This window comes from Salvia miltiorrhiza, chromosome 5, assembly GCF_028751815.1.
Source record: "Salvia miltiorrhiza cultivar Shanhuang (shh) chromosome 5, IMPLAD_Smil_shh, whole genome shotgun sequence".
NCBI classification, from domain to species: Eukaryota; Viridiplantae; Streptophyta; class Magnoliopsida; order Lamiales; family Lamiaceae; genus Salvia; species Salvia miltiorrhiza.
Window position 1 is genome coordinate 25619308 of NC_080391.1, and position 10649 is coordinate 25629956.

The window sequence follows — 10649 nt, forward strand, 5'->3', positions numbered from 1 at the left end:
AACGAGTCAGGCAGCAGCTCAGCAACAAAGCACGAAGGCTGGACTGTGGGACATCGAATAGCCGCTCACAACGCCGAACAGCAACCAACAGCGACAAGTAGCAGAACAAGCCGAACTCAACAAACTCAAGACACCCAGCAAGGCCGCATACGGCAAGAGCAGAAAACCGAAACAGCAGCCCAAAACACCGCCCAAACAACACACCTCCGAAGCTCAAGTCTTGATGCGAATCGCACTATGCGTTGCCATATCCAAATTGGTTGCCAATTTTATCTCCTCAATGGCAAAAGGCCACCACCCCTCATGTCGATCATGGTTTGCCATAATGTCCGCAGCGCTGTTTCCTTCACGATAAATGTGCGACACCTGCATATTGAAGTTTGACAACTTCAAAATGGTTTGCTTCCAAAGACCCATGAAGCGCCAAGGAACGTCCATGCTTCTCGCCTGAAGAAGCCGAACCACATAAGCAGAGTCGGCTTCCACCCATAAAGAAAACCAACCTCGATTATGGGCAATCGAGATTGCATGGATCACCGCCAGAAGCTCGGCTTCAAAGGCAAAACCGCGCCCACCCTTAAAATGAAAGCAGCCTCGAACCCAGCCCCAGCTGTCTCTAAAGACTCCCCCCGCAGCAATACTGCCCGGCGTCCCATGAGCCGAGCCATCCGTATTGACCTTCATCCAACTAACAGCTGGAGGCCACCAATGTACCTCAATCATCGTCGGCGGTGGCTTGGCTCTAGTGGCCACATCAATCGAACGCAAAATGAGATAATCCGACCAGGTATTATCAGAATTACCTAGTTTTTTGAAGTGCTGATCCACCTCTCTAAAACTCGCTTTGATAAAGCTCTTAATCATTATGGCGTTAAACTCCAAATCATCAAAAATAGCATGATTACGACAATCCCATATTTTCCACAAAATATTAATAATACCCACCTTCCAAAATGTTTTGATCAGCGAGCTGCAATCCAAGGACCAGGCGCTAACCATGAAACTGTGAATATCAACACATTGCATTAAATCCTCTTGTTTAAACCAATGCAAAAACTCTCTCCAAATAGGCTTAATCATCTCACAATCCCAAAATAAGTGATTTATCGACTCCTCCGCAGTCTTACACAAAGCACAACGATTTGGACCCTGAATTCCCCGGCGGATGAGATTATCCACCGTCGGCAAGCGTTGGTGAATAATACGCCAGCACACAATCGAACGTCTCTCCGGAATGAAAAGCTCCCAAATCCATTTACCCCAAAGAACTTTAGGGAAATCCTGGCTCGAATGAGAGTAGGCCGAGGCAGAAGTGACCTCTCCACTAACCGAATGCTTCCAGAAACGAGTGTCCTCATCACCACCAATAGGAAGAAGAAGAATATCAATAACAATATCAGGATAGTTGATTATGAAATCTTCAGAGAAGTGCCAGATTCCATCAAAAAAATACTCATCCACGGCCTGAGTAAGGAAATCTAACATGTAGCAGGGTATCTTTAGCTTATCAATCAATTTATAGCCAAGCCAATCATCGCACCAGAACATTGTAGCAGCACCCACCCCAATAAGAGAATAAGAGTCCTCAACTAACTGACTCACATGATCACGAATACTTGTCCAAAACGGGGAGGAAGCAATATTATTCTTCGCTTGATCAAAACAATTGAGATACCTCGTTCTCAAGGTGGCCGCCATAAGATCTTTACCTTTCACAAGACGCCAGGCTAATTTCATCAGAAAACTAGCATTCATAGCAGAGAACGAGCGCACCCCTAAACCTCCCTCCGCACGAGAGCTGCAAACTCTGGACCATCTAACCGTACAAACCGGTTTCGTGTCAATACTACCCGACCAAATGAAATTGCGACAGCATCTATCCAAATTGTGTATTAGCGACTTTGGCCAACGATAAATCATCATTGAGTGCGTGACAGAGCTCTGAATGACCGACCGAACCAAGCAAATACGACCTGCCATAGACAGATGAAGACCTTTCCAACGAGCAAATTTCTGTACAATACGATCATGTATAGAATCAAAATAAGAAGCCCTGATTCTGCCAACAAACAAAGGAACCCCCAAGTAAATGACCGGCAGATCTCCCGAAGCGAAACCCAGACATCTCGAAACCCCATGTCTCAATCCCGGCTGGACTTTTTCAGAGAAAAAAATACGGGATTTTTCCGGACTGCAAATCTGTCCAGCAAGATCACCATACAACTCCAGAATCTCTTTGATTTTACGAGCATTTTTCACCGAGGCTTTGCAAAAGATTAAAATATCATCCGCGTAAAGCAGGTGAGTGGGGAAATGGGTAGTGCGACTGTAGTCCATAGGCACAAGGTGTCCTGACCGCACACAGTTCAAAAAAAGATGACTCAGCACGTCTTCCGCTATACCAAAAAGGATCGGAGACAGGGGGTCGCCTTGCCGCACACCACGAGAACAAGCGAAATAACCACTGAGCTGTCCATTATAAAGAATGGAAATTCGAGCCGAGCTGAAGATAATCGAAATCCACTGAATGAATCTCTCATGAAAGCCATTCACCCGAAGCACCTGCAAAATAAAATTCCAGTTCATCGTATCAAACGCTTTTCGGATGTCAATCTTGCAAGCCATGTTCGAACGACGCCCAGTTCTGTTCATACAGCTAAAACCCTCCGAGCCCATCACAATACAATCATGAATGGAGCGGCCACTAATAAACCCAAACTGATTCTGAGAGACGCCTCTCGAAGCAATATCGCCCAACCTCGTAGCTAAAATCTTCGAGATGATCTTAAAAAAGAAGTTTGAGAGGATGATCAGTCTAAGATCAGCAACAGTGTCCACCGCCTCCTTCTTCGGAATGAGAATCAAAGTACTCGCATTACAACCAGTCGGCAAATAACTCTTTAAAAAGAAAGCCTTTACAGCAACAACAATGTCAGTTTTAATGATACTCCAACAATTCTGAAAGAACGAACCAGAAAAACCATCCGGGCCCGGAGCACTGTTAGAATCCATTCCAAAAACAGCAGCCGCGATTTCCTCGTCATCTGGTATTCGAATGAGTGTGTTATTTTGCTCCTCCGTAACCCACTCATCAATAATAGCCTCCAGCATAACTCTGTCCACATTGCGTTGCCCTTCCTCTCGAAAAAGATTCGAGAAAAAATCAATGATGTGGGCTTCAATGATACTATGATCATAAACCATATTGTCTCCAATCTTAAGATGTTCAATCCTTAGCGCTCTTTTACGAAACTTAATCAAGTGATGAAAAAAGGACGAATTACGATCACCATCATTTAGCCAGTTCGCTCTGCTCTTTTGTTGAAGAAGAATAGACTTCCTATTCAGAAGAGTCCCAAGAGCAGCCTGCTCAGCAACTTCATCATCAAACAAATTATCAGTGTACCCCGTACTGGAAATTTGATTCTGCAGAGCGCTTAATCATCTCTGCCCCTCCTCAATTTGAGTATCGACATTACCAAACACCGTTTTGTTCCAAGTCCGAAGATCTGAACGAAGACGTCTGAGTTTAAACATAACTCGAAAAATCTGGCAGTTAGTATCAACACTTTGCTCCCAAGAAGAAGTAACCAACTCTTGAAAATTTGGATGAGTAACCCACATATTGAGGAATTTGAAGGACCGCCTTCCCTGACCAGAATCAGCACGGCAAATCAAGATCAACGGAGAGTGATCCGAGGTCAATCGAGGAAGAGCATGAGTCACAATGTTGGACCACATCGACTCAAATCCCTGAGCGAAAAAAAGCTCTGTCAAGAATGGATTCGACATGCCTCGGAAGCAGGCGTCTTCTAGACCATGTAAAACGTACTCCCGAGGTGGGAGACTCAATGAAACCCGAGGCATCAATAAAAGCACAGAACTCCCGACACGAGCTTCTGTTAGTAACGGCCGAGCTCAGTCGTTCATTAGCTCCCTTAACCGCGTTAAAATCACCAATAACCACCGTATTACCATCGGTGAAATGAAGGAGATCCGCCCAGAGTTGGCGACGAGCAACCTGGTTGTTAGCCCCATGCACCACAGCCACTCGAAAATGCCGCGACATCCAAATGCAATCTGCTACAATCACCTGACTGGAAGAAAAGACAATGCTAGAAACCACATCCGGATGAGCAAGAAACCAGATATTAGATCTCCGAGGGAGTCTACAGTTTTGATGACGAGGGACCATGTTAATCGATCTCCAAAAACTCTGTCGAATTTTATGAAATCTCGACTTCGGCTCAATTAAACCAAGAATCAAAGGGGAATAAGAGCGACAATGCTCTTTAAGGAGTTGTTTAGACTCATCCGACAACCCTCGGATATTCCAAACAAGAATATTCATTGTAACGAGGAGTTTCTCGTGGCCTGGGCATCTCCCAGCTCCACTTCGTCGCTCCATCGTTTGTTGGCAACATTATCCATAACACGCATGGCTTTGGAGTCACTGTAGTCCACCACATAATCACGCGGCGTATGTCCTGCATCCACTGACTTTCTCATCCTGCTTTTGATGTTTTCCTCTTGTTGGAGCAAAGCACGATTATGATTACGCGCCGCCTGATCCTGTTTAGAAGGTCGCCCTCTCTTCTTCTGCAGCAAAGTATCGGTGCCAACAGAAACACTTTCTTTGAATCTCTGAACCTTCATGTCATTTTCAATAGCAAGAACCTTCTTGTCCCTCGCATCAGAATTATTCTTACCAGATACCATCTGTTCATCATATATTAGCTCTTCGGTTCTCATGCCATCCCCACTAGTGTACCCCAAATCCACATAAGAATTTGATTCGATTCCAACGTCAACAGTATCCTCTCTCGCCCCAATACCTTCTTTCCCAGTCAACTCAGGACTTCTGGTTCTACCAAACTCAGCAATATCAGTCTGTCCAGTTTCATTCTCCTGTCTAATCTTGTCATCATTCGTAGCAGTTCCAACTCTCGCTGAACTCGAAGCAGCACACCCAGCAGACTTCAAATTATCAGCAAAATTCAAAGTATGCTCCTTCCTCCCTTCGATCTCCAAACCAGAAACTGCTTTCTCTATGTGCTCACCGAGATTGCAGTTTCGCTTAGCCTCAGAACCCTCTTTCCTACCCTGCTCCTTATCAACCACAGGATCAGTTCTTTTATCAGCAACGGACTCAGAACCAGTGCTGTCAACTCGTTTTGGAACTCCAATAATGCCATCATTCTCTTCAGTGTCCAAATTTTCTAACACATTGAAACTATTATTGCTTATCGGCATCTTCCCACCAACCATCTCAAGCAAGTCCGGCCCCGAAACCTCTTTTCCATGATTCGTATCCTCATCAGACAACTCCTCCTCAATCGTTCCATCCGGGATAACCAAATTATCCTCACATCCTGCATGAGCCTTATCTTTCCCAACAGTCTTCCATTCTGGTGCTTTTGGCTTGTTTAACACCACCGGTTGTTTTTCTACCTTCTTTCCCTTACGACATCGGTCTACCGTATGCCCTATTATTTTGCATTTAGTACAAAATAGCGGAAGATACTCATAGCTGAGGTCAATATTGAACTTGTAATCCCCACCATCTATCACCATGCTCTCCGGAAGCGGTTGCGCCAGATCTATTTCAATAAGGATTCTAGCATAGTGTGCCACCTCGTCATCAATCGAATTTCCATAAATTTGAAGCGGTTGTCCCAACCATCGCCCAATCCCTGACAGGACCTCAGGATGCCAAAATTCCACAGGCAAGTAATACACCCGCACCCAAACGTTTGCTAGAGAAGAAGATTCCTTGTAGGGATTGAAATACCGTACCCATTCTCTGAGGCGTAAGGACCCGGTGGAAAGATCCCAGATCATCTGTGACTTGGCAGCCAATTTGTCTTCAATCGTTTGAAATTTCAACGTGAAATAGCCCTTTCCCATAGGCATTAAACTCCATGGTTGCTTCATTCCCCAGCGAGATTGGAGTTCATGCTTCAAATCACGTGTGGTACGTGGCTTCTCACCTTTATTCATCAAAAATCGGCCGATCAAAGCAAACTTAAATTTATTTGCTTGAAAATTCTGAATATCTTTGGGAACTTTGAGAACACCAATCTCGTTATCTCTATAGGGACGCAAGGCTTGAAACTTGTGCGCCGGGATGTCAGGTTTCTTAATTCGAGTGGGAGCGGTGATCGTCGCATACGACGCTCCAGCCTTGAGAATATCTTGTCCGGTATAATTCAGCAACACAGAGGATTGCACATCACACGAAGTGGTAATCTTAGCAGCCATGGTAGGGTTTGTCGCAGTCTTGGAAAGGTTGGTTTCTCGAACAGCCACGCTGTGGTTGAAGTTATTTGAGACCGGAGGCAGGTTTAGACCACTCCGGTCCGCCGACGTCGGAAGAGAACGGCCGGTAGTCATGAACGGTGGCAGCGGAACGATCAATTCTCAAAACTAGGGTTAGGGTTTGAGAGAGAGAGCGGCGACGTCATGCTTCCGTCCTCTTAGTATCTCATAATATATCAATTATGATAACGCAACTCACTAAATATATAATAAATCCAAGTCTTTCATGCAACTATCTTTGATGCAATAAATCAAATATTTAATTTACTAAGAACAGATATCTCTACTTAACAATATATTAATAATAATAATAATAATAATAATAATAATATAGTTAAGGTGGGGCTACTATATGTGCTGGTAGAGAAGATTAGTACTTTGGAGAATCTAGTTGATCCTTTCACCAAGAGCTTACCGCAAAAGACCTACGAGAAACATGCGCGAGGGATGGGATTGCGGTTGATGCCACCCACTTAGGAAACTTTCAGTATAAGTGGGAGAAGTGATAGTTTTGTAATAGCTAGCATATAGTTTCATTGTATACTAAAAGTTTACTTTAGTATAAGTGGGAGATTGTTGGATTTGTACACTGAAAGCAAAAACTTTTTACGCTTGTATACAATGTTTCCTAAGTTCACTATTTATCTCCTATTTGATTTGTTCATGATTGCATATGTATGTCCCATTATATCTATATAAGTAGATTATATGGTGTGTTGTAGATCACAGAAGACTATATAATTGGAATAACCTTATGAGATATAAAATTGATCACAGCCGAGACGACTCTAGGACGAGTCGTTGGTTTAGACTGGAGTATAGATAGAAGTAGTTTGTCTTGGCTACTTGTTTATACTGGTGCGTGTAAAACGTATTGATAAGATCACATTGAGATGTATTCTTCTGCATGACCTAAGTGAAGAATCAAGATCTCGGTGACTTTAATAGGACCTAAATCTTAATAAGATTTCAGGTATATATATTAAATTGTATATCACTTTGATTTAATTTACTATGGGTGAGAGTTATATATTAACTTGAGTACTCTGTATCTTGGGTGATAGGCTAATAGCAATTTATATATGATATTTGATAATCTGTATTAGGTAACCGTATCCAACATCCCTTAAGGGGCTCAAAAGTTTTATTGCGCTATACCCTACAGGTTGATTAAGTTCAGACACAATAATAAAGATTGAGTGGTACTGCTCAAGGAATAATTAGAAATTAATTAATATAAGTTGTCAGAAGCTTTAATTAATTAATGGATGTTGGATATTTTAAATACGGGGGTCCGATAAGTCAAGTCTAAATACAAGCCCCGACTCATCATCGGCAATAAATGGGTAAGTCAATATTAATTCTCTAGTGGAATGAATTAATATTTATGAATTAATTATGATCTGGGCTGATCATAAAAATTAATTCATTTGAGGCCCATCTTTATTCCTTGTATTTATCCCTAGGATGGCCCAAAGTCTCCTAAGCCCAGTAGGAGAAAAATAAGTCTGACTTATTAAAAGGCCCTAATTCTGTATTTATAATTATAAATATTGTTATCTGCTCTCCGAACAAAATACACGTAAAATCATAAACTAGATTTTCTATGAGTGCAGAGAGAAAATAGGCGCCATTTTTTGGTCAGTATTTTTCTCTAGGAATCTTCGAGGTTCGTCGTCCATCCGATGTCAGGGATTGAGCGGGATACAGTTCAGGAGGTGTTCGCTATTTTTTTTTAACACGCCGCAAGTGTACGGGTGCAATTGTGTATAGCAGTGACAAGGTCGAATCCACAGGGACTAATGGTTATCAATGCCTATTCTTAATTACTTTACTCTATCTGGAAGAACGACTTTTAAATGTTTGATTTTGGAAAACAAATTTAAATTAAAATAAAGAAATACTGAAAAGAAATCAAGCTGTGAAAATGCGAAGTAACAGAAGAAAGAGAGTTTCCCAAGGCAAAGGTTTCAACAGATTCTCCTAACTAACACGTTTAATTCAATTAATGAGATAATTCCTAAGGCAATCTCAAAGTTAATTCATACCCACTCCCGTGGCATACAAATCGTTGATTACATGCAAGGTTACCATCTCTGGATCACACTTCTAACATGTAACTCCCAAAAGTTCCTAGGATTAAAGCCTTCACAATTATTAATTCCCTTTAGAATTAAAATAAATGTGTTCTATGTTCTTAGTTCAGGTATTAATTATCATCTCCCGATCTCAAATTAAAACCTATGATAATGCTAAATTGGTGATCAAACAATAAAGCAAGCAGTTAAAACAAGAACATAGAAAGGAATAAAAATCTCAATTAATTAAATCAACATTCAGAAATTTGAATCATGTTTACTCCCTAAACCCTGGGAAAAGGGATTTAGCCACACATAGACATATGACTAACAATCACAATCTCAATGAAACTAATGAACATTAAACAACGAAAAACCATAGTGAAGTCGATGATCTTCAGTCTTGCTCTTGCTCCGTGTCTCACAGCTCTCAGGAAAAGTAAAAATATGATAAAAGGTCCCTGGTATAAGCTAAAAGATGGTATTTATATGCCCTAGGTCGTCTAACTCGAAAATACTCCAAAAATCGCATTTTAGGTGAAAAAGCGGAAAAAAAATGGGCAGACTCGGCGCCTCGCGCGGGCGTCGTCGCGCGGCCGCATGGCTGGGCCGCGCGAGCTCGCGCGGTCTCCTCGCGCGGCCGCGCGCCTGGCCCGCGCGGTCTTCCAGCGTGCTTTGCAATGTCGCGCGGCCGTGGCATGCGGCCGCATGCCCGGACCGCGCGACCTCCTGGCGCCCGTTCTCGCGCACGGCTGCGTGTCCTCCGACACACGGACTTCCCGACGCCCGTTCTTGCTCATCCGATGCCCGATTTTAGCCCCGTTCGTGCCTATGGACTCGTCACTTCGCGTACTCCACTACGCTTCATCCAAAACTTCACAAATCGAGTCCAATAACCTGTAAAAACAACACGAGCACGGACGAGTAGTCTATTCCACACAAATTTAACAATTCAAACCAAAGACACTCAAGAACTTGATGAAAACACCCAAAAACTATGAATAAACGCGACAAAGGAGATGAAAAATGCATGTAGAACAACCCCCCAAACTTAAACCCTTGTCCGTCCTCGGACAAAAACAGAGATGAACCACAGTTGAATCGACAAGAGCGCAGAGAAAAGTGGATAACCTTGTGGCTTCAGATTTATCAACAAAAACAACAGCATGCATTTGTGTCTCCTATCATCAAGACATGACACTCATGACAAACTTCAAATTATGGTCTCAATGACTCGCAATCCTCACCAAAAAGATAAAGAATATACGAACTCTCAACTCTCGAGTGTATCAATCAAAAAGGACGTGTATACGCTCAGTTCAAGCTAGACATGTACTCATCCATAAGCTTGTCAATCGTCTCACCTCTCCACCACTAAATGTGTGCTCCTATAACCAAGATCGAAAAGGTCTTTATTGAGGGTTGTAATGTAGGCTCTTTGGCAAGGTAGGATATATTTGGCTAAGTGACTCAAAGATGCAAATCAAAGTAACATCATCACCAACCTTATAGCATACTTGCTCAATTCTATCTCCACCTTTCACAAAACCAAATTTTTCAATATATAATTCACCACAACACAACAATTATCTCCCATGACAATATGACCTTCTAATGTATCCTATGTACCCATTTTTTTCAATTTTTCTCACTCTTTTTTGTTTTTTTTTTCTTTTCTTTTCTCTTTTTTTTTTTTTTTTTTTTAGACTTGTAGGATACTAGGATTTTTCCAATCAAAGACAAAGTTCATAAACCATGATCTCACACCTCCACAAACCAAATATCCCATAGCAACAAACTCCAAGTTTCCACCCACGGCTAAACCAAATAAAAATGGATAATAAAAGCTCAAAGGGGCGAAACTAGGATCGTATAGAGTAAAAGGACAAGTATGGGATATATGGGCTAGCAAAGATGGCCTTCTATCATCTCTCAGTTATTAAGCACACTATGTGACCTCGAGGGAGAAACCAAGACAAGTTCTAGCGAGAAACAAGCATGCTTGAACAATCACTCAAGAAACAGAAATAAGACTGTGGAAAATAGTGACAGTCAAGGCTCAAATCTCACAGCTTATAACATTGATTGCGAACAGATAGAGACCATGTTTATCATTTATCAATCATGCTCAATCTCAACGATGTCAACACAAAACATGCAGTTTTACCCTTTCAAAATAGAAATCATCATAGGCCAGTCATCCAACTAATCTATGCACATCTCATCTTTTCACCAAGGTATCAACACAGAGCG

At 42.2% G+C, this 10649-nt stretch overlaps 1 protein-coding gene across 1 annotated transcript; it reads right to left on the reverse strand.

The window, feature by feature from the left end:
• Positions 1–213: 213 nt before the first annotated feature.
• On the reverse strand, positions 214–4195 carry LOC131025713 (uncharacterized). The gene is made up of 3 exons (XM_057955505.1): positions 3833–4195; positions 3592–3753; positions 214–3366 (listed from the first exon to the last, which is right to left on the reverse strand). Exons 1-3 carry the CDS (start codon positions 4193–4195, stop codon positions 214–216), a joined length of 3678 nt encoding a protein of 1225 aa, XP_057811488.1.
• Between the last annotated feature and the right edge of the window lie 6454 nt (positions 4196–10649).

Excerpts from the sequence above, each read along its gene's own strand:
- LOC131025713 (XM_057955505.1), bottom strand. The coding sequence starts at position 4,195 with ATGGTCCCTCGTCATCAAAACTGTAGACTCCCTCGGAGATCTAATATC. Across the intron at positions 3,754-3,832 it reads TTGAGTCTCCCACCTCGGGA|GGATTTGAGTCGATGTGGTC; the intron begins GTACGTTTTACA and ends TTTTTCGCTCAG. Across the intron at positions 3,367-3,591 it reads ATCCAAATTTTCAAGAGTTG|GCTGCTCTTGGGACTCTTCT; the intron begins GTTACTTCTTCT and ends GTTGCTGAGCAG.